Here is a 24,506-nt window from a genome sequence, read left to right as displayed (position 1 = left end):
CTGTTGAGGAAGGAGCATAAGCAACGAGTAAGTACAGCGTGCTGAAGAGAGAACATAAAGATATATACACAGGCGCATGTAGTGCAGTGCAAATGTTGTTGGCCTGCCGGTTTCTTTTTTTTTCTCCCTCCTTCTCTTTACTTGTATCTTCTTGCTGTCACTTGTTTCTATCTCAACATTCTACTCTTCTGAAGCGGAGCTTTCTTTCCCAACTTGCACCTACGCTATAGGTGACTTGATCGACTCTCACGTACGATCTACATCAACTCCGTTGTTATTTGAATAGAATTGAATTTCGGGGATTTACTTGACAAAACCCCGACTTAATGATAGGGCACGCTGTATTTGAAGACTCCATATTAATTTTGACCATGAGGGGATCTTTAACGGGTCCCCTATGCACGGGACACGGGCGTTTTCGCATTTTGCCCCCATCTAAATGCGGCTGCCCAGGCCGTGGTTGGACCCCACGACCTTGTGCTTAGCAGCACAACACCATAGCCTCTAAGCCACCGTGGCGGGAACCGTTGTTATTTGCGGAAATGCATACATGAAGCTGGCAAATCTCTAACTATACACGATACCCACTTCGGTTTGAATCCACTTACCTCTTTCCAGTAGAGGGTAGCCAATAAGAACTATACTTCAAATTAACTTTCCTCTCTTTCTACACGCCCTTTCTCTCTCTCTTCATGTAGGCAGTAGAGAAACACTATGATGTAATCTCGACACTCGTTTCTCCTTCGCGCATCTCGCTGACTGACTTACCAGAATTTTTCCAGACACTGGACGCCACCGGCAACCAAGTAAATCAAGATGAGAAAGTGCGTGCTGCCGCTAATGCCCGAAAACGAGCAAAGGACGAGCTGAATGCGAGTCCAGATATTATCTGCGCCAGCTGTTGCAGCGGTGAAACTCACCGAAGCATGTCGAAGGATTAATAATATTCTTTGGACGATGAGATTTTCGTGTCCTATCAGCGCAGCGCATTCTTTAAATTATTTCTTTGTAATGACAGAAAATGGCGATGTTGGCGCACAGATGTGGCTACTTTTTGTCTCATAAACAGGTGGTGCCATCGCCTTTGATTGCGCGGTGAAGGCTGTTGTCTGTGCGCGCGCATCATTTGTTATCCCTTTCTTTGTCTCTTTCGTTTTTTTTTTTTTCCTTTTCCGCCCGCTTCCTCATATCTCAGTGTAGGGTAGCAAGCCAAGTGCAGCCTGGTTTCCTCTCTCTCTCTCTCTATCTTATGTTAGCAGCAATGATAGCAACCTAGCCACACCACACCCCATTAAAATTATCCACACTATCAGGAGAGACCATTTGTGCCACTGGAGGTGCGAGCAGTTTCGTGACGTGCTGCCTACGGTCGGTGTTGGCAGTCATGTTGTGCGCCCGTTCAAATTGTAGCAAATGAACGCAGTAAGTATCTTCACCGTGAAGCACCATGGCGATGCGATAGGTTGCCACTTAAAAAAAATAATAATTCGGGGTTCTTACGTATCAGAACAACAATCTGATTATGAGGCACGCCGTAGCGGGCGACTGCGGATTAATTTTGACCACCTCCGGCCCCTCGTAAATTTTGCACGCGAGAGCTCTTACGGCTGCCGGGATCGAATCCGTGGCCTCGAGCTCAGCTGCGCCGCGCCATAGCCGCTAAACTAAAGCCGCGGGTCGGTCGGCGCTCGAGTGACGTTCATACTTCACTACTTCCGTGTGCGAACATGCTCTCGCAAAGCGACCTGTGCAGTTGCAGGCATAGAGCGCGTCGAAAAATGAGAAAAGTGGAAGTTTTGAGAAGTCACGGAAATAGAGGACAGAGAAATAGGATTGATGCATGATGCGCGCAGGTCACTGTTAACCCAACTAATGACCCGCACATGCCTATCACGCCTAATGAACCGCACATAGCCTCTCCCACTGCGTTGCCCAAACATGAGGACAGGGTAGCGTGTTTACGCAGAGTGGTTCGTCTGGCAAATACCTGTTTACACGTGACGTTTAGTGTACGAGCCACGGAGAGGATCAGTAAATAACTACATCTACTCGTGAGTCAATACAAGACTGTTGACCCAGTTGACAAACGTTCGCGAAGAATAGCAAATGAAGCTTGGGGTAGGAAGTCAGTTATTAATCTTGCCAGTCCCTACTACTCAATGTTTATCTACGAACAACCTTGTTCTGATTTATCATCTGTTTCAGAAACACATATTTAGTTTTTTTTAGCTATTTAGTAGCACATAGTAGTTATTCGCAACGATGATTGGTGCCCCAGATTAAATACTAAATGCTGCAGATCACCAAGCTCTTGGTGTAAAATCTCTTTCTTTACAAAGAGTATTATCGCTTCGAAACCACTGAGAATAGAGCAGGGGCATGCCCCACTTCACAGACGGCTATTGTCTCTAGAACACAATCGCACAGAAAGAAAGGAAGCGTCGTGTCATGTCTGAAGCGCTCCTGTCGTGCACTTCTTTCTTCGTCGTCCCTTGTCTTACCCCTGAGTTTTGTTTGTAACCATGAAAGGAAATGTCGTTGCGCCTTTGCGCGCACTCGTTTATAAAATTTGAAACGCTGGGCACGGATGGAAAAATTCAGTGCGACCCACATGCCCTATCCTTTGTCTTCGCGGACATTGTGCATCCGTCAGCATGAAGTCTCGAACGTTGGACAACACCGAAATAGAATGTGTGCGACATCAGTTTCATACAAGTTTTCGTCGGATTTACTTCGTTAAACTTGCATTTTATAGCAGAAAGCGGACCACAGGTGTAGTTACGGCTCACAAGAAGACAGCGAGGTACCCGTGAGCTACAGAGCCCGCTTTGTCACCTGCTTCTGTATGACAACGTAGTGACATGCGTTGAACGTAACAAGCGTTGTACAAGTAATCGTGAATATACAGGAATTCTGAATGTACTGAAGTCGCCTGATTGTAAAATGCTGAATCATGTCCAGGTGCTTCAGAACAAATCGTAGAAGTATCCTTGAGGTGTCCGCCATAATGAATCCGCTGAGTGGAGGGGTATCGTGACAGTTCTGACATAGCGTCACCCATTATTACGGCAAATCAGTTCTATGTTGTTTAATTACGCAGTCAGTATTTTTACACATTATTCTCTGAATATTGAATTGAATTCTTGGGTGACAAAGCTAGAGATCGTTTGTGCTAAACTTGGCATAGATATACAGATAAATAATGAAATATTGCAAGGAGTGTTTTGCCATTCTGCAGAATCGTTAGTATTTAATCCACCATCACAACTCATGAGCACCCGTTCTGATCAAACCCTATGCAGTGTGAACACTTTTCTGATTCAAGCATTCTTTCGTGGGATGAAATAAAGAAAATAAAGTTAAAATTAGACCTTGTCGCTGCTTCTAAACGTCTGCAAGCCGTCTTCAGGCTTCTTCGGGTGCTCGAATGTGCGCAAACCTTTATTGCCTAAAACTTGCAGTACTGTAATATAAAGGCGTAATATAAAAGGCAAGCGATACTATTGTTTAAAATATGCGTATAATATAAGAATGAATAAAGGGTGAAACGAGTGCATTATTACATTACAACCACCATTATAATGACATGCCACATGTCAATTATTTTTAAGAAGTACACTGGCACAAACGTTTTTCTTGCTTGTTCTTTTTTTAATTACGACGACTCGGTGCTGACAGCAGGCGTACCGATTCGGTAGCGCTCAACACAAAAAGTACTAATTGTATAGTTTATTTAACGAGACCACCTCAGAGCGCGCGCCATGCGCAGCGCGGCTCCGGGCGTGCTAAAATGCAAATCGGAGTTGTGGTCACGTGGTAACTCAAACCGCTGCTGATGCGCGGGTCGGTCACCCCGGCCATGTACGTTTCACCCAGCGCGGACGTGGCCTAGCTGATGCTGCGGTTTCAGGACACAGCGTGACCGTGTATGTAGCCTAAAGCAGGCATATATATATTATGTACTCGCCGAGACACAAGATGGAGAAGGTGAGAGTGTGAGAGGGGCACACACCAATGGCTTGTGACAGCACGTCACCGCCATCTCCAATTTCCATGACGTAACGAGCAGTTCTGCTTAGTAGGCACTACGCCACGAAGCCGCGACACAATTTGGAGTTCTTTTTAAACTGACTTCATTAAAATATCAATAACTATTTTTTGCGCGTTCGAGTAACTCAGGCGTCACGGACGGACGGGTAGACGAACGGACGGATAAACAGGTCAGGAGTGGATACTTGCCCCCCAACTTTGCAGAATCAGCGCTCAAATGTTCCTTTAGAGCAGTTGCATTAGAAATTCCATTTTCTTAAAGCTTCGCGCTCACGACACCCACAAGTTGCTCCTTGCTTCCCCCAAACGACAACTTTGTGGCACGTTGTGTTCTGTCAGGTCGTTAGGCGAACTTCCTAAGTGATTCGCTTGTAAAGCTCTGAGCGAGAGAGAAAACAAACTTTGTTGTTGCTCTAAAAAAGCTTCTCGTTAGGAGCAGTGTGAATCACTTGCTTCTCTGAAACAATTGTATACGTAATTTGCCGCACGCAAACAATGAAGTTAACCTACACGCTTCTAACTTTCTGTACTGGTCAGCCATAACATGGCCCCTATTCTCGTTTAATATAGTGTAGCGTTATATTCATTACCGCCAGTCCTCATCCGCATTAGTCATCACCGTCGCGCATATGCATGTGACCCGAGCCACATCAGACGCGCTCTCGTTCTCCGTCGTCGCTTCGCCCGCGCGCTTCCTTCCCGAATAAATGCATGAACGACGGCATGTCACGTCGGCAGCCGTCGAGTCGTTCCTTAGAATAGAATTACTGCCCCTTTTGGTTCTCCCGGGAGAGTGGCAGAACTTTGCCAGCGTTAAACATAACGCCTCCTCTAATCAGGCAGAAAACGAGAGTTTAACAATTTTCATTTAGCTCCCAATGAACTCACACAGTTCAACATTTGACCTCATGTAGCCCCTCGCATTCACTTGATTTTATTCTAATATAAACTTGATAATTAATGCAGCTAGCTCTTTTAGGATGCTGTGAGAACACGTATACAGCATGTCCGAGAGCTTTTAGTCGCAGTGACAGGTTCGCTGTTGCAAGGTTGTCAGATATATATATATATATATATATATATATATATCCTGGGCCAAGTATCCTGGTCCTGGGCCGGGTTCGTGCCCCCACCCAGGACGAATTTTTCTTCAACTGCGAGGATTTTTTTTCGAGGAACCCGTATATGGGTTTCCTTTGTAACAATTGCTATGGTTGGGTGAATGTCTCATTTGCCCTTTATTAATATATATTATATAGAAAGAGAAAGAGAAAATATATTTATTTTCAAAACCTATGTCTGGGACTGTGCTCTAGGGCGAGGGTTGAGAGCCCTCCCCGATGATGGTCAGTAGATGGCGGAGGAGAGCTGTCCACGACGAGGTCGTTTTGCCCAGGTTGGCAACCCAGGGCTTCCATGTATGTATGTTAGGATAAAGTGAGCGACGTTGAGGTTGTTGAATCTTGGGCAGTGCCAAGAGGTGTGCGCTAGTGTCGGTACAGAACCGTATACTTGGCAATGAGACGTATTTGTAGCTTGTTGTACTTCATGTAGATTAAAGGTCATTTGGTAGAGTGACTGTGCCTATCTCAAGGGCACGGCATGTTTTCTCGAAAAAGTATCAGGCTGTCTGGGAGACTCTCTTCTGGCTATACGGAAGGTCTAGAAGCGTACCCTTCGTTCCTTATGGCGTTCTGCACTGTCCGCTGCCGGCTGGCCAATCGCAGGCCAACCATGGCAAATATTCGGACCCCATGGTACTTTGTGCTTGGCGTGAGACTAGGCTTTGGCCAAGAAGGAGGAGTGACTTGGCATCCATTCCAGGTGGACTGATATGGTGGGGTGTTGACGTCTACAAGAAGCCAGCTAGGCCAGCATGGAGGAGAGAGTTGGTGGCAGAGGAATTCCCATTTGGCCGGCTGCAAGTCTGTCCTGGTTGTTATGACTCAGGAAAGGTGCTCAGAGCCTCCAGAGATGCGGAGTATGTTTAGCTGCCACAACGACGAAGCTAAGGGGTAGCACCGTCAGCGCTTCGCTCAGTCGGCTCGGTGGTGGAGCCTGGCCAGCGTTGTGGCTACCGCTCCTGGCACGAGCGTTGTGCGCCCGTACACTATAAGCACATTAGTGTTCCTGATGAGCTGCTGCGTCTACGCACTGGTGTGGAGCTCACGTTACCTAATATGTCACTGGGCGCTGACTCATCTCGAGCACCATCGAGCTGCGACGCCTGCGACGCTACTGACGGCGCTCCCCATCGTGAGACGCCCGGCAGCTTCCGGGGCGCTGTTCCTTCTGGCAAGCAGCAGTGGCCTTGTGTGCACCGTCAGCGGAGTTCAGGCGTAACGCTAAACCTAGCTATCACTGTGAATGTTGTGCCCGTTGCGCGAAACGGTCATTGTATCCTGCTAAAAATTTCTTCCTGCCAGAAATTGTATCCTTCTAAGAATCCAGCAAAGCTATAGAGCTTTTGTTCGCTTGTTTGTTTTTTTCAGACAAGTAAGTAAGTTAAGCTTGTTTTTCTGTGATTTAACCAAAATTATCTGCTTACTGTTTTCTTGTAGTTTTCAGAAAACAATACCTAGATATTTTATTTCATTAAGGAAGTAACTTTTACTCCCCGCATGACTGCAGCTTTCATGAAGTGCAACAGTCAAATGTTGAGATGTGTTTGTAACAGATTATACATTAACAGACAAGGCATGCTACCTAGAACACATGCGATGTGACCACGTGTCAAGACATGTGGCGCTAAGACACCTGGTACTACGCGACACATCCAAGCCATCCACTCTACGAGTTTGTATAGCCATGCTCTACGCGGCATGTACTCCCGCTGATTGCAGCTGCATCTTATTCAGAAACCTAGACCAATTGGCTCGCGCATACGAGATCTGTCTCCTTATACTTGCGTGGCTGGTGTAACGGCGCACAAATGTTTATTGACGACAGTAAAGCCACGAACAACTCTCATTTCGCGCCCAATATTTATTTATTTATTTATTTTACTTTCTTCCTTTTCTCTTATTTGTGTAGGATACACACAAAAAGTAAATTAGCCAAGGTATTTTATACCTCAGCGCCTCCACAGCAATTCGTTTATAACGGAAAATAAACAAAGGCCGCATTCGTTTGATTTTTACTTCGCAACGTCTGTCCCGCTGAGTTGCCAATCTCAGCGATAGCGGGGACTCTATTTCTTACTGCAAAAACGAAGAGAATATTTAAAAAATCCTTACATAATACGGTGCTACGTTCTACCGATAGCAAACTCGACTGAACTAAACAGCTTGTTCGATAACGCAAAATATGCTTCTTTTTCTAAGTTACTGAGAGCTCAGGATTATACCCAGGCAAAAAAATCCGCCTCCATTCCACACCATCCGGACACAATAAAAGTCTCTCTCTCTCTCTCCCTCCCTCTCTCTCTCTCTCTCTCTCTCTCTCTCTCTCTCTCTCTCTCTCTCTCTCTCTCTCTCTATCTATCTATCTATCTATCTATCTATCTATCTATCTATCTATCTATCTATCTATCTATCTATCTATCTATCTATCTATCTATCTATCTATCCATCCATCTATCCATTCCACCCTGTGAAAGTGGATGTACAGCGAAGCTGTTGCCGACGTTAGACAAGTATCAGCGCCACAAGCGACATACCTCACGCGCGCACGTGTGTTCGTGGAAGTGCAGCATGCATACTCATTCTTCCAGGCCCTCGGCCAAGTGCAAGTTCCTACTCAACGAATTGAATTCTCCAAAGCAAACAGAGTCAGAAAATTTGTAAAGTACGATTTGCACACAATCTCCACACACAGCTTCGGATTGTAATTCGAATATATATACCAGAAAAAGATAGGTTTGTTACACGGAAACTCAAAAACAAAGCCCCTTTCCAGCTGCTGCTTCAGGTCTGTCTGAGTGGCCGTGGCCGCTAGGTAATGGTACTGTTCTCAGGTAAGCACGAGCCCACGTAAAATCCTGACCAACTAGAGGCTAACAGCTTCGCTGTAAAATGAAAAAATAAAAACCTGCTTCCATTTGGACTCTTGCCTGATGATTAGGCCCTTGAACGCCCGGTGGACCCAGTTTGCAAATTTTCGCCGGTGCAAACTCAGTTTTTTTTTTTTTAACTTTGCGCAGACATGAGCTCGCGAGTGGTGCACAACGCGAGAGGCCCCTGAGATTTAGTACGCGCTGCGCTCTCGAGGACTCACACTTGCGGTCTTCTATGCTCGGGGTGCGCCGCCGTCCTCTTCCTGGTAATGGTTATTGCGGCGGGATGCGGACGCGAGCAAATAACTGTCCTTCATGAAGTGCTGACAGCAGGACGCGCGTTTCTCGCGCGCAGAGGTTGGTGCGCGCAGCGCGCGCACTACTCGCACACGATGCGTTCAAGAAAGGCGCATCTCGCTCGCTTTATGTAATCATTTGCGTTCTCGTTTACTGTACGCTGGGATAAGTTGAACCTGTGGGTTGCTCCTCTTATTTGCGCGGATTTTGTTGAGACTAAGCTTAAGAGCAAGCAGGCTCCTTATCTTTTTTGTTGCAGCAAATGTCTCGCAAGGACGTGCTATAGATGAGCAGGGAACGTAGTCAACATAAATGATTTAATCAAAGAAAAAGAAATGCCAATAACGCGAGAGTAGCAAAAAGTTACAAAGGCATCTATCACGTACTTGTTCATCAGAAAGAGAGCGTCGCAATTGAGAAAAAAAAATATGCCCTAATTCCACGGTGAATGACAAATTTTATTTTCCTTGAAACGTCCTCCAGCTAGCGGATTCTGGCAGAACTGATATCCTGTATAGATTCATGCAGTCTGACCGATTGTCTTCGTCCGCGCGCACATTCAGGCAGTCTGCAACTGCAGCACGAATTTGATTGACAAGGCCCAATGTGGAAAACAAAATGCTCTTTTGTTATTATCCTTAGTGACGTCTCTTTTCTTTTAGCCAGCACTTCTTTGTTTGGGCCAAGTTCGTTGTTCTTGTTGTGCTGTTGTGGTGCCACTGCGTATTGGAGAAATATAATCGGGCGAGACGGGAGGAAAGTGTGCACTATAAGCTGCATCTCCAACGAAACCACCTAACAACGAATTTTCCTGCTTCTCCGCTGTGCGGCCGCTTCCCGTCTGTTATTAACAGCGAATGATCAAAACGTGCAATGCGCTCGGCTATTTTAAGAACGTTAGCATTCGTTATGCGCGACATTTCGAGCGATAAGGCGCTTGTGTCGTCTAGACATAAACTAAGCAGTATTTCATTCCGATAGTAAAAGCTGGATCGTTGTTACTCAAGTTAGTCACGTGTGCTCCTCTTTATAAGCGCACAGAGAAATCGCCGCTTCGCAGCAAAAACACTACTCTGTGACACGGTGCTATAAGCAGTCGGATTATACACTGCCGACAAACGCTCGAGAAGAGCTTGCCCTGTTTCCTCCTCGCCCCTTTATTTGTTGACGACATGCATCATGTGCCGAACATCTCCATCGGGTGTGCTTATACTCAGTAGCAAAACGTTTATATACTAGCTCAACGAGGAGGGGAATCTTCCTAACGATTTATTGTGAACACGATTTAGAGTATAGTCGCCTTGAAGAAGGAAATATCCATAGGCGCTATGATTGCATTTACGCTTTCTCCTGGAGAGAACTTTCCCACAATAGTGTTGTTGCGCACGAAGTCGGTGACTAAGTAACCGGTAACACTGTTGAGGCTGAGGCTCAGAAGGCTGATAGATGCCTCGACTGGACCACCCAGCCCCTTTGTGTTGTGGACCAGCATGGTCAGAGATTTCTTTCCGTTGGCAAGTTGAAAAATCCCCCAACGAGACCACACATCCAAGTTGTTCATCTGAAAAGAATGACAGAAAACGAGTTTTAAATAGTGCGCGCAAGGTATGAACAGCTCGAATGAGATCACAGAGACACTTCTTGTAGGTACGGTGAGCGATCACGTGAGGAGTGTTTGGGCTGGCGTGAGAAGACGTTTATTATTTGCTTTCAGACTTCTTTCTGATTTATCTTGTGTGACAACTTGCTTTTTGCTGCACGCAAAATATTTTGGGGTATCAACCCCAAAATGTAAAACCTTTAGAATCTACCTGAGTTCACCTTGGTCGACAGTGGTTACGTACTTGTCCAGAAGCAGTTGTTTAGGTTCCTGTGGTACGTCTCGCAGGTCATTAAACGTGATGAGCGGTGCAGCCATGATGACCCAATATGCCACGTCTTGACTCTGTTGTTCTTAGTCAAGCCGAAGTTAGCCGTAATAAGCTGAAATCGAAACTACATTGTGTCTTTCACAAGAGCTTTGAAAGGAGCTTAGATTCAACGCAACTCTTGCATCACTCCCACAATTCCTGTAAAAAATTTTCAATACCGTTAGATTGGTGCTACACGCACAGAATTTCATGACAATCACTTTAATGTTATTCACAACTCAGTAGCTCACAAAATATGCATCTTCTTGACCAACTCATTTAATAAGACATCGGAAATGTTGGCAATATATATGTCGCGAGCTTCTACATTACGTTAAGTGTTTATATGACTGAAAGCAAGGTGTATTTCTGTACTCAGGGGTCATATAACTCAACACACTCTTTGCCGATAACAAATTTATATCACGATAAAACGTAGATACACTTCCAAGCTTTAGTCAGGTATCCTCAGCGCTGTTTTTACCGATGGCTGCCTTAGGCTTTGGCTCAAAGCTACTTGGTCAAATATAAAGCAAAAATCAACAAATTTTTGTACAATATAGTTTTGATATTTCAATGGAATATTAGGGAGAATATTTCCACTTTGTAGACAGATATATAATTAGTTCGAAATATTTACGAAATTTAGGAGTATCATAATGATAGCACGTAATGATACCTCGATGTATAGCAACATTGCCAGAAAATAATAACATTACATTAAACAGCCTAAGAGCTTTAGACTTCTAATTAATATTTTTTTCTTACTCATGTGTCATGATCTTTACAGTAGTAGTGGTGCGTACAACGTTCCATGTCAGAGTCAGACTACGCACTAGGACTAGATACAGTGACCATTATGTGTTGGATTGCTGCCTCATAATTAACTGCGCTGAAGATATGGTTCCAGGAGTAATTTATCTCGTCCTTTCACCACAAATTGCAATTTCTGGGTATGTTCTTGTAGTTTGGCTAAAAACGGAGCAAATAAATGGTATACGATGAACACAGGACCAGTACAGACTCGGACTATTAATAGCTACCCTATTGTATATTCCTTAAAGTACAAGGCACTTTTGTGCTTTCTCAGAACGTCTGGTTTGCGCGAGCGGCTTTAACTCAAGTGATGTCCATACACGTCTCTACACCTTCTTTCTCCCTTCTCTACCTTCCCCTTCTCCCTTGCCCCCGTGTACGGTAGCCAACCAGACTCTTCACTGGTTAACATCCCTGCCTTCCTATATTCCTCTCTCACTCTCTCTCTCTCTCTCTCTTCCGTCCAATCAACTCGACAGTAAGAAATAGAAAACTGATCAATGCAAGTTTAGCGCACTTGTTCATGCACACGCTTTCTCAAACCTTGCAGCTTAATTGACCTATGACCGAGGCCTATTGTGGGCCGTGTAGTGTGTCTCATGTTGCACGTTAAGTGCTTTAATGCTTTGGAGAGCAAGGACATTAGCGCTGCTCCGACTGAAGAAAAAAAATCCCAAGAGATCCTAATATCGATACTTCATCCAGACGAACTGCGCTATATATTAAGGCGACCTTCAGCTCGTGGTAGCAAAATGGCATGGCCTGATTGAAATAATCTATCTTAAGTTGCTTTCTTTAAGATTGACTCGTGCTTTGAAGTTAATATCTCGCGAAAAATAAATACTAGCCTTTTTTTTTTTTTGTCGTGCATCAGTTTATCGTGTGAGGCTCGGTAATGCATTCACGAAACACTTTCTATGTAACATCTTCCCCGTTGAATTATCCTAAATGTAATTTTGGCCACGTAGATGACCATGTTGCTCGCTTCGAGAATAGAAACTTTATTGCAATGGAAAAGATTTGAAGGAGGGGTGGTCGGAGCCTCTCAGTCCAGGGCCCCACTGGCCTCTGCCGCCTGCCTGACCTGGCTAATTAAGGAGTTTTGTCCTGCCAGGTCGAAGCGGGTGAGCTGTGCCTCCCACTGCTCCATTGTTTTACTGGTATTCGGCCTATGAGGGTGCTTAGTGCACTCCCAGGTTATATGTATTAGGGTAGGTATGCCACCGCACCAAGGACAGTTGGCCCTATAACGAGTGGTATACATGGCGTTTAGCAACTCTAAATGGGGGAATACCCCGGTCTGTAAGGTGATGGTATTGTGAGTTCGCAAAAGGCCATGGAGAGTTGCATGACAATGAGCGTTTGGGGAGGCAGCCTACGTCGCTGACTGACAGCAACATGACACAGAGGCACCCCAAACTTAGTGGTGCGATGCGACAAATGTCTAGACCTATGTGGGTACTATGTGGGGAAAACAGTGCAAGGTATGTAAAATAGTACATATATCTGTAATTGCCCGTATGTACCTTATTTTGACTAATAAAAAATAGTGGCAAACACTTTCCGAGTCATATATATATATATATATATATATATATATATATATATATATATATGTGCGTGTGTGTGTGTGTGTGTGTGTGTGTATGTGTGTGTGTGTGTGTGCGTGTGTGCGTGTGTGCGTGTGCGTGTGCGTGTGCGTGTGCGTGTGCGTGTGTGTGTGTGTGTGTGTGTGTGTGTGTGTGTGTGTGTGTGTGTGTGTGTGTGTGTGTGTGTGTGTGTGTGTGTGTGTGTGTGTGTGAATCGGAAAGTGTTTGCCACTATTTTGCCCCCGACACTCGATACACAAGCCGTGTGTCGAGTGAGCTCCTGAACAACGCTTTGCACTGCGGTGAAAGCGGTCTTAATCACGGATCCGGGTCCTTAAAGAAGTGCCCCGTAATTCTAGCACACTTCTCTCGCATTTACCGCTAAATCGCTACTAATATTCTTTTTTTTTATTATAGTGTGCATTATCCGCGAGTTATGCCTGTTTCTGCGACCCGACTTCAAGCCGCCTTTAACATGTATTGTGGGATTTTATGTCAGAATAAATGCCGGCTCTGCTTTCCGCACACCCGCCACTCGGATATCGAGGATACCGGAGTGACAGCAGAAGCTGCCTCGTTCATGGCAGTTTTATTTTTCTATTTTTTTATCGTTTTGTTTTAACTCAATCGTATGATGTCATTAGCCTATTTAGTTTTAGTTTTCTGTCCTGCTGGCAATGTTAGAGCAATATTCGCGTTTGCAGGCACTTTTCACTATGCCATACAAAGTTCATACGCGCCTCTGTGGAGGTGGTGTACGGGTTGAAATGCTGAGGAAACATAATTGCGAGCTCCCTCTACACAGTCGTACTGTTGCAGTCGGAGTGTCTTACCCTGATTCCGGCCACCATTTGATAAAACGGCCATTCGCAGGCAGGAGTGCACGATGTTCCAGCCAGAGTCAAAAATAGCAAGACCGATCGCTGGACGCGCTGCGCATACGACGAGAGGAGCAGACTTATTTTACCAATTTGATAGAACTCCCCCGTTACCCTTCGCACTCGTGTTACAACCGTTCCGCGTTGTCCATTTGTGCGCCCACTTTACAAAGACGGCATTACAGTACGCCTGGATCTCAAAGTGCCTTCGAGTCGTATGGTGATCATATGTGCGAAAGCACGCAGCACGTCGCAACTCACACTTTTCAAAGCTGTAAAGCTGGCTTTCCCGCAATATAGAATCTCCGGTTGTACGGCGGAAAATGCGTTGTTAAAGTTACGATTACTGTGCAGCTCGCTCTTTGTTCCTGATTTCTTAGATTCATTCTCAGCACATAATGCATGAAACTGAAAGAATGTGCCAGCTGCTTTGTAAATACCAATTTGACAACGAGCTTAATTCATGCTAATCTTGGCAACTATGCATTGCATGCGAGTAAGCTTGGCAGTTTCCATAGCGGTTTGTTTCGATGCTTAAGTTTTCGTTTTCTAATGCATCATTACTAGCCAACCTTTCTTTTAAGCTCACAGAGCGATTGCGCGAATATCCTTTGCCAAATGAAGAAGGAACTCTCGGGAAGGTGCTGCACGGGCTCCAGCGCAGAGCTGTGCAAAGATACCTTGCAATTATATCATGATACGATACAAGATACTCGGGCAACAAGTATTTGAGATACAGGTACAAGGTACAACCGCGATGACTCTATCCGGTACGATACTTTCCATTTGTATCTTAAGAAACTGCGATACATTTGCAAATTTCTTATTATGCATCAATGTAATGTAGCAGAAAACGCGTATGCACAAAACTGTTGGCTTGGAATTCTCTCCATTCTGACCAACCTTCTTTTATTTGAATGAGATGTCTGTTAGTAACTCAAAATTTCTGTCATTCTTGCTTGAAGTACAATATTTTCATTCCGAAACAGTTTATTGGGGATGATGTGATTTAGCTGCTTAACATGAAAGCTCTTTATACGCGGCTCTGTCAGCGGTTTTTGCTTGTCACTTTTGTAATTGATTAGAGTCGTCGTTGCGCTATGCTTGCCGACCAGCTAGCGGCTGGCCATCATATTACAAGAACGTTAATAAGAAGCATCTGCATGATAGCGCAATACCGCTGTGGAGTTTTAAAGAAATACCATTGTTGAGCGCTACTACGCGACTCTGCTACACCAATAGGGACGCGCAGACTTCATCGCCTGCCCTCGCTGGAGGGCTCTGGCGGAGACATAAAAGAATGTCGCTGCTTTTAGCTTTATTCAGGTGGCGTAGTGGCAGCAGTGTCAGCTTGCGAAGCGTAGTTCAGCCAATGTCTATAGTTTCCCACGATGATGTTGTGATAGCATTACCTTGTATCTTAAGATACACGATACATTATTTCATGTATCGGAAATACAGATACTGATACACGTCTTGCCAGGCGTATCGTGATACGGATACAAGATGCCCAAAAAGTATATCAGATAGTATCTAAGATACATATATCTTCGATACTGCCCAGCACTGCTCCAGCGGTGGTGGCGTGGCAGCCCATAAAACTGCGTGGTGCTACCAAGAGCTGTCGTGATTAGATAAATCGTAGTTTCACCACCATAAATAGTTATAGGCCGCTGAGTGCACTAGCGTATTTTCAAGAATCTAAACACGCCTCTCACTTTCGCACTTGATGACCAAAGTCATAGAAGGGCCGTTACACATTCCTAAGAAGAAATGTCCTTTTCTAGGAATGAATTAAAATTTAATAGTGCAGAATGATTTCCAACATGGAAGCAACAAATAAGCTTAACGCGTCGAGCTGAAAAAAAAAATGTATATATTTCATTACCGTATCGCAAATTCTGTGCTTTTAAAGGTGTATTTACCTTCCATGAATAGATCCTATTATATATCTGCAGGTACACGCATCCATCTCCGTTTCGCGTTACAGCCGTTCACCTTGACATAGTCCACGCCCCAGGCGGCAAATGTCTGAGCGTGGGCCTTGTAGTGTCCGTAACTTCCAGGACATCCGTCGCAAGTTTTGGGGCCAACATCCGTGTAGATGCCAAACTTGGGGCCTTCCTGTTCAACCTTTGTTGAAAAAATTGACAGTGTATCCATCCTGTGATTGACGACTTCAGTGCTATTAGCAAACGATCTGATGGGTACAGCGTAATGATTGATGATATGTTTTATATACTGATCATTGTGAAAGCCGACACGTATATCCAGTGATACATATTGAGTGACACCAGTTGGCGACAAAGAGGTTCATTGAAGAGCGGCACATATCCAGTGGCATATATACAGTGACCCATGTAGGCGTCATAAAAGTTCGTTGAAGAGCCCAACATTCCCAGTGTTACATAGCCAGTGACCCAACTTGGTCCAAAGGTTGGCTTTGAACCCAGTCCCCTCAGCACATCAGCCCTATGCTTTACCCAATTGACAATGGACTATCCAGTCACCAAATTTGGATGGACAGAGGTTAGACACTAGCATAAACAACATATATAGATACACTGATATATCCCGACATACCGCAAAAGGGGGTAACTTCCCAAAGGATGATTAAAACAACAAATTGCGACAAGGGAGAAGTGTGCACTGTTTATTGCCTTAGTGAGCGGTTTATGTGAGCGACTCGACCAGAACTAATCGATCACACCAGTTGTAAAACTATATCTATCAAAGCAGGGCGAAACGGAATATTCGGTAAAAACGTGGCAAACTGCTGATTGCCGCTATCTTCTATTTATTTACAATTTATTTACAATACCCCTAAAGGCCCTCGAAGGAAGGTATTACATAGGGGGGGGGGGGGGGGGCACAAGAAAAGCAAGTGTACATGCAGGTACAGCATACATAAAAAGAAAAACATTTACAAGACATGTGTTTTTTTTTTCGTTCAACAAGGCAGTGTAGTCATCATAAGGAACCAAGAAACAAAAAAAAAGAAAAAAAAGAAAAAACGTTACATAGAAACGTCAGGAGCAAGCAGCAAGTCACAAAGCATAAAAATTATCAGGGAAACACACTTAATAAGGAAACACAACATTTTAACAGCTTCTCACAGTAGTGCAAATTGTTTCCTTAAATTTGGCTATGTCAGTTTCCATGGCTATGTATGAGGGTAAATCGTTCCAATCGATGATAGTGCGTGGTACGAAGGATTGAGCGAAAGTTAATGACCGACACAAAATGCGTTTCACTTTGTTAGGGTGATCGCGGCGAGGAAATATAATCGGCGGTGACTGAAAGAAATCATCACGAAGTGAGGAATGGTGGAAAATTTTATGAAATAGTGATAAGCGGGAATGTTTTCGACGAAGGCTCAAGGATTGCAAACCGGCACGATTTATGGGAAATAAAAACACACATAAGTAAATAAAAAATAAGTAAGTAAATAAATAAATAAGTAAATAAGTAAATAAAAAAATACGTAAATAAATAAATACAAATGCCTTCGAGCACCCTAAAGATGTATAAGAATAAGCAATAAGCCAAAAACATCAAGAATATGGTCATTCTACCATGTGTCCCAGCTAACGTTAGCCAAGGTATTCAACGAAACAAATGATTTTAAAAAAACACGGTGCAAGATACAGTTATAAAAACGACAGTGTTCAGTTATCGGAGGTTTGTCGACTCAACACCACAGGTATTAAGTTTCTATCTTACACCGTGTTTTGTTTTTTTCAATCTTATTTTTAGTTGTGCAGCTTAGCTAACGTTAGCTAGCGTACCCTATCTATAGCCAGAACCCCTTTTCGGTGGGATCATCCTATTTCGAGCATGTTTTGAGCAGGTGGTAGCCGTCGATGTATCGAAACAAAGTTTCATCTTGTCGTTCATTGGTGAAAGCGTTCAACTATACATGTGTACGACATACCTTGAGGCAAAGCGCAATAAAAAAAATTTAATTATGGGGTTTTGCGTGCCAAAACCACTTTCTGATTATGAGGCACGCCGTAGTGGAGGACTCCGGAAATTTCGAACACCTGGGCATCTTTAACGTGCACCTAAATATAAGTACACGGGTGTTTTCGCATTTCGCCTCCATTAAAATGCGGCCGCCATGGCCGGGATTCGATCCCGCGGCCTCGAAAGCGCAATAAAGTACGTAGGACAACAGAAAGACAACTTCTGTTGGACAAGGACAACCCTTGTGTTGTCCTACGTGGTTATTGCGCTTTACCACAAATTATATGCAGTACCAACTACGCCACCAGTCCATCATCTTGAACCTATACGACAATTCGCCTCCTTTGTTCGCAGCGGAGTTTCGAAAACGATAAATCTTAGGGTTTTGCGTTGAATAATTCCCAACGCGTAATTGTTAGCGATAGCTTTCCACCGCTCTACACAGCATGTGCACATTTGTTTTCGTCTGATGACGTAACGCTAAGCCACTAATCTAGTTTCTGAAGAATCATGCTTTAATTTGTGTTGGGGGAACTATTACCAGGATTCCCTTCGCTCTATGAGGCATTGTGCCGAGAATCACGCCACGAAAAAGTATTTGTATACCCAAAAGTTATCTACTAAGGATGCGCGCTTAGGCGTGCGACAAAAATAAGCGCCCGTTCATTTGAACTTCCGTCTGCGCCCATCGTTATAATCGCAGCGTTGTCATCATGCGCCAGATTATGGGACGACGCCCAAACGAGATCGGTTTGGTCGAGCCTCTAAAATAAATGATAAATTATTTCAATTTGATTGCAGTGCAACAGGACACGTAATCAAACAGAATAATGGGGCAGGACAAGCGCGGACTAAATACCAGTTTAACAGAAACAGAGAAAAAATACAAAATACTATCCTACGCGCGCATATACTCAATGCAAGGCGTCCTCCAACGAAAATATTTCACAATCAGAAGAAAAAAATAGCCAACGCTGATAGGCAAATATCGCAGTTTCCACTGACGCACAATGCTTCCGCAATCCCCCGATCTTGGTGTCTAGTTGGCTACGTGTGAGCTCACATCAAGGCTTGAGCTAACACGACCTACAATGGGCAGACAGATGTGAGCTGGACGTACCTTTCAATTCGTTACACATGATGTCGGAGCCGTTTGTTCAAGCGATACCCTCTATTTTTCTAGTGTAATCCTTTTCACAAGAAACGGCTATGTGACAGACAACACATGTAACACAGACGAAAGGATTTCTGTGCTACACATTACAATGAATGACCCTTACGTCCGTTGTTGCCAAGCCTTCCTATCGATCTCCGCATACGCTTCTGAAACTTTTTTTTTTCGGGCGCAAACTGTTATATATGCTGTCGGAGCCACCTGTTCAAGAAACCCTGTCTTTCATATGCAAACCTTTTTTAATGAGAAACCATTATACGGCAGACAGCACACGTAATACAGACGAAAGGATTTAGGCGCTACACATTGTAATTACTCTTAGTGTCGTCGTATGACGTGCGCATAAGATGTCTGCGGTTGTAATCATCATACCGGCGAAATGTAGAGAAGTCAGGTTGAAGACGTCACGTATATACACATCGACGGGTGCAAAGCTTGCTGCACTCCATGCTGCCCGTGAATTTACTAGTCAGGAGCCACCGCAACAATCGACAGTCTTCTGCGACTGAGGCAGCCGTTTAAGGCATACAAAGCGCAATGCGAAAAGGGCCCAAGGAATAACTCCATGGTCCCGGAGATTCGACAGACCTACAATCGCAGCCATGATGAGGGACATGACATAATTTTTCAGTGGTGTCCGGGACACTGCGATATCAGCGGAAATGACCCCGCCGATGTAGCCGCTGGTTTGCACATAAAATCAGTGAATGTGTTTTGATTCCGCTTTTGGGAACTGACGCTGTGGCTGGGCTGCGCTCGATGTCCCGTGAATGTACATTGTCCCTGTGGGACTCGAACGTTTTCACCATGTGTCGTTTACAATAGTTATATTTCCCGGATCTGCAGCTACATCTACCGCATTAGTTACAACGACGTGATCAGACCCTATTGTGCCATTTGTGGTTTGGTATGCCTTCCTCGCAATCTTTTTGACACGATAGTAAAGGACGTTGTGATGAGAACAACACACTGTGCACGCGACAAGAAAGACCACTTGGGCTTGTTAACTGAGCCAAAGTACAGTAGCAACCGGTAATTATTGACCAAATTAGTACAGCACAAGGCAAATTAGACAGACCTTTTGAGCGAGCTTATTCATGCCTGCCGGGCAGCGTCGTGTATCACCAAACAATCTTCCATCTTCGTCACTCGTCGAGTTGCTCCAGCAGTCTTCAATGATCAGGTACTCGTAGCCGACATCCAGATACCCGTCTTGAAGCATCCTGTCTGCCATTTGCAAAATGACCTCGGAGCTGAAAGAGAGTTGAAAAACAAAAAGAACGCCCTCGTGACAGTAACGAGGGGAGCAGTACAAGGAGCTATTGTAATTAAGATCACTTGCCTTCAATATAATCGGCCAAGTTACCGCATCATCGTAGACTAAACGTTCAGAAATGCGGAAATATAAACAAGCAGGAAAATGCAACATTAGACAGAAACTGTTCGCTGTATGCAAGTATATCGCAACGCAATCTGCTCACATTGTATTCAGCTAAATATATTAAGCAATAATAGTTGGCTCTTATTATTGTGCCGCTGACTACTCATGCAGCTGCATCAGTTTTCTGCACGTTGTACCTAACGTTGTTTCATCCCGAAACCCGACCTTAGCTTTATTTTTGTTGGCGACCTTAATATTCCAAACATTTATTGACATTCTGGTGCCCCACTTCTATGGCTTTTCGAGACTTTAATCGAATATTTCTTGGTTTCTGCCCAGTTTCTTCATTTGCGCAGCTGAATAAGGAGCCCACAAGAACAATTTCATTAACTGCCAACATTCTTGACCTGATTTCAAGAACTCACCCAGACTTCGTTTCAAATATCACTTATATGCCCGCTCTGAGTTATCACAGTCTTTTCTTATTTAATAAAACCTTTTTTCTGTGTTTAATAGCTGCAAAAAAAAATCAAAAATCTTTCAGAACTACAGGCACGGTAACTTCAAAGCGAGCTTTTTTAAAGCATTCGCGAGAGATTTTGAACACCGCGATGTCCAGGCCAACTGGAACTTGTTCTTTGCTCAACTAAACTTTATGGATTAACAAAAAAATTCAGTCCCTTTCACACGCCGTCGTACAACACCCATATCAAACAGGTCTCGAACAAGAGAGAGAGAGAGAGAGATGCAAATGAGAGAAAAGCAGGGAGGTTAACCAGAGTTAAAATCTCCAGTTTGCTACCCTGCACTAGGGGTAGGGAAAGAGGAAGTAAAGACGGAAAGAAGAGCGTGACAAAAATAAAAGCGTGAAAAAGAAAAATACGTTTGTACTGAGCAGCTAAAGCCAGTTCGGACGTCACTCGTTGGATAACCTACAAACTTGGCTCTGAAGCTTAGGTTAATGCACTAAAAGATTCCAAAACAATGTGTTTCAACACACTTTGCCATCTATACTAAAAACAGATTCCAAAAACTTTAGGCATATTATAAACTCCGGCGATCTCGGTGATGTAGGCTTGCTCGACTGCTCAAAAAACGCTGTTCCATCGAAGAAATTAGCTTTTGTTTCAAACGATTTTTTCGTACAGAACATGTCTGGTATTTCCGACATTTCTCTACCTGCTATGCAGTTTTGTAGCTATCCTTTATTGTTCCTAATAGTAATCGAGCCAACTGTTATCCAACGTGTTAATAACCAAACGAAATCGTCCTCATTTCCGGGTTGCGATTATATATAGTCCGAAGTTCTTGAAAAGCATCGCGGTTATTTCTTCTGCTACTAACAAGGTTTTTTAACAGCTAATTGACAGAGGTTCTTTGTCGCCAGAGTCGAAAATTTCTAGTGTGATTGCATTCCACAAATACAGTAACAAGCATTCCTCACTTAACTATCACCCGATTTCACTTACTAATATCCCTTCTCTTGTAACATTTTAGGGCACATCTGTTCAAATTCGCCGAAAATATTTCGTGTACCTGGTCGCATTCATGGCCGCATGCGTACATGAGATTCCAGAACCATGATGTTAGGAACATTGTGAAATGACACTATATTGTGCATTTACCCGCCAATGGAGGATAAATCAAGGGATCTATTAGGCTTGTAAGAACCTCTGGGCTCGAATTCTCCGCGATAAGGTAGCCTCGCCGCCTAGAGGGTTATCTGACTTAGCCATGCCGGCTGCTCGGTTGCCATAGTCGAAAATTCGAATGCTCGTATGACAAAAGTAATTTTTTTTTCATTGGAGGATGGTGCGCTCGAATTTCACCTTCTCCATTGCACGACGTCACCAGGCTTCGAGTGACGCCTGGTGTCGAGAGCTAGTCGAGAGCTAGTGGGGCTACACTAATCCAGGTATAACCAAATTAGGAAGACCCACTAAGCTTCAACAAAACACACTCCCTCACCAGAGCAGGAATTGGCCTCCCTGATGCACTATTCGGCCGCTCCCTCCCAAATGACTCATTCGATCGACCAATGGCCCTCAGTCCCAAGCAGCTGCGGAACACGTGACCAAGGCGGCGGTCAGACCAGGAACGCAGCAGAGGGTGCTAAGAATCTTTGGACCAAGACAGGCCGCCAATGGAAACCGATCCTGGCGACCTTTAACACCCGAACTCTGTCGAATGAGGCTAGCTTAGGAGGACTCTCTGAGGAACTGTCAGGCATTGTTTGGGATATCATTGGCTTTAGTGAGATTAGAAGAACTGGTGAGGTTTATACAATGCTGACTAACGACCATGTCTTCTGCTGTAGAAGTTTCCCAGATAAGAAGCAATATGGGGCATGATTCCTAATCCATTAGGACATAGCGGGCAACAATGACGAATTCTACAGCATTAATGAGAAGGTAGCAGTAGTGGTAATCAAATTTAGGAAGAGGTATAGATTAAAGGTAGTACAAGCCTATGCTCCAACATCCAGTCATGATGATGATGAAGTAAATCCGTTTTATGAAGCTATTGAATTAGCGATAAGAAAAGCGCAAACTCAGTATATTGTAGTAGTGGGCGACTTCAATGCAAAAGTGGGGGAAAAGCAGGCTGGTGAACAAGCAGTTGGCAACTACGGCGTCTATTCTAGGAACGCTAGATGAGAGATGGCGGTAGAATTCGTGGATAGGAATAAGCTGCGAGTAATGAACACTTTCTTCAGGAAGCGTAGCAATAGAAAGTGTACATAGAAAAGGCCTAATGGTGAAACAAGAAATGGAATAGATTTCATACTTTCTGCCGATCCTAGCATAATGAAGAATGTTGAAGTGTTAGAGTGAAACGATCATAGGTTGGTGAGGTCCAGGATTCACCACAATTTGAAGAGAGAAAGAGTAAAATTGGTCAGGAAGAAACCGGTTAACCTAGGCGCAGTATGGGTAAAAGCAGACCAATTCAGGCTGCTACTTGCCAACAAACATGCAGCCTTAGAACAGAGAGATGAAGATGACATAGAGGTAATGAATGAAACCGTACCTATAGGGCAGCTTGAGAAGCAGCAATTGAAGTGGGAGGTAAGGCACCAAGGCTACCAGTAGGCAAGCTCTCCCAAATAACAAAGGACGTAATAAGGGAACGACAAAGAATGAAAATGTCTAACTCAAGGGTTCAGATATAATTCGTGGAAGTGTCAAAACTTATCAACAAGGAGGAAATAAGGGATATTGGAAATTATAACGTGAGAAAGACTGAGGAAGCGATAAAAAATGAACACAGCATGAAATAAGTGAGAATGAAACTTGGCATAGTACAAACCAAGATCTATGCACTAAAAGATAAGCGGGGTAATATCACCAGGAATCTCGAAGGTATAGTAAAAGCAGCGGAAGAATTTTATACTGACCTGTACAGTACCCAGAGGAGCCATGATACCTCCATTCGAAGCAGTATTGAACAGGTTGCAGAGACTCCTTCTCTAACAAACGATGAGGTTAGAAGGGCATTGCAAAACATGAAACGGGGAAAAGCGGCAGAAGATGGAATATCGGTCGATTTAATCAAAGATGGAGGAAACATAATGCTCGAAAAACTGGTGGCTCTGTATACCAAGTGTCTATTGACTGCAAACGTCCCAGAGAACTGGAAGAATGCTAACATTATACTAATCCACAAAAAGGGAAACGTTAAAAATTTGAAAAATTATAGGCCCATTAGCTTACTCCCAGTATTATATAATATATTCACCAAGATAATTTCCAATAGAATAAGGGAAACACAGAACTTTAGTCAACCAATGGAACAAGCTGGCCTCAGGAAAGGATACTTTACAATGGATCACATCCATCTCATTAATCAGGTAATCGAGAAATCTGCAGAGTACAATCAGCCTCTCTATATGGATTTTATAGATTATGAAAAGGCATTTGATTCAGTAGAGATACTAGCAGTCATAGAGGCATTACGCAATCAAGGAGTACAGGCCGCTTACGTAAATATCTTGGAAAATATCTACAGAGATTCCACAGATACCTTAATTCTCCACGAGAAACGTAAGAAGATACCTATAAAGAAAGGGGTCGGACAAAGAGACACAATTTCTCCTATGCTATTCATTGCGTGCTTGGAAGAAGTATTAAATCGGTCAAACTGGAAAGGCTTAGGAGTAAGGATCAACAGAGGATATCTTAGCAACCTTCGGTTTGCAGATGACATTGTCCTGTTCAGCAACACCGGATACGAGCTACAACAAATGACTGAGGACCTTAACAGACAGAGTGTAAGAGTGGGGTTGAATGTTAATATGCAGAAGACAAAGATAATGATGAATAGCCGGGCAAGGGAACACGAGTTCAGGATTACCAGTCAGCCTCTAGAGTCTGTGAAGGAGTGCGTTTACCTAGGTCAATTACTCGCAGGGAACGCTGATCATGAGAAGGAAATTTACAGAAGAATAAAAT

General features: G+C 43.9%; 1 protein-coding gene across 1 annotated transcript; it reads right to left on the bottom strand.

Annotated features, from left to right (window-relative positions):
• Positions 1-9,626: 9,626 nt before the first annotated feature.
• On the bottom strand, positions 9,627-19,896 carry LOC142577873 (alpha-galactosidase A-like). The gene is made up of 3 exons (XM_075687305.1): positions 19,753-19,896; positions 15,533-15,667; positions 9,627-9,902 (listed from the first exon to the last, which is right to left on the bottom strand). Exons 1-3 carry the CDS (start codon positions 19,894-19,896, stop codon positions 9,627-9,629), a joined length of 555 nt encoding a protein of 184 aa, XP_075543420.1.
• Between the last annotated feature and the right edge of the window lie 4,610 nt (positions 19,897-24,506).

The sequence above is a fragment of the Dermacentor variabilis genome, chromosome 4 (assembly GCF_050947875.1).
Source record: "Dermacentor variabilis isolate Ectoservices chromosome 4, ASM5094787v1, whole genome shotgun sequence".
NCBI lineage: Eukaryota > Metazoa > Arthropoda > Arachnida > Ixodida > Ixodidae > Dermacentor > Dermacentor variabilis.
This window is presented reverse-complemented; position numbering and strand designations above follow the sequence as displayed.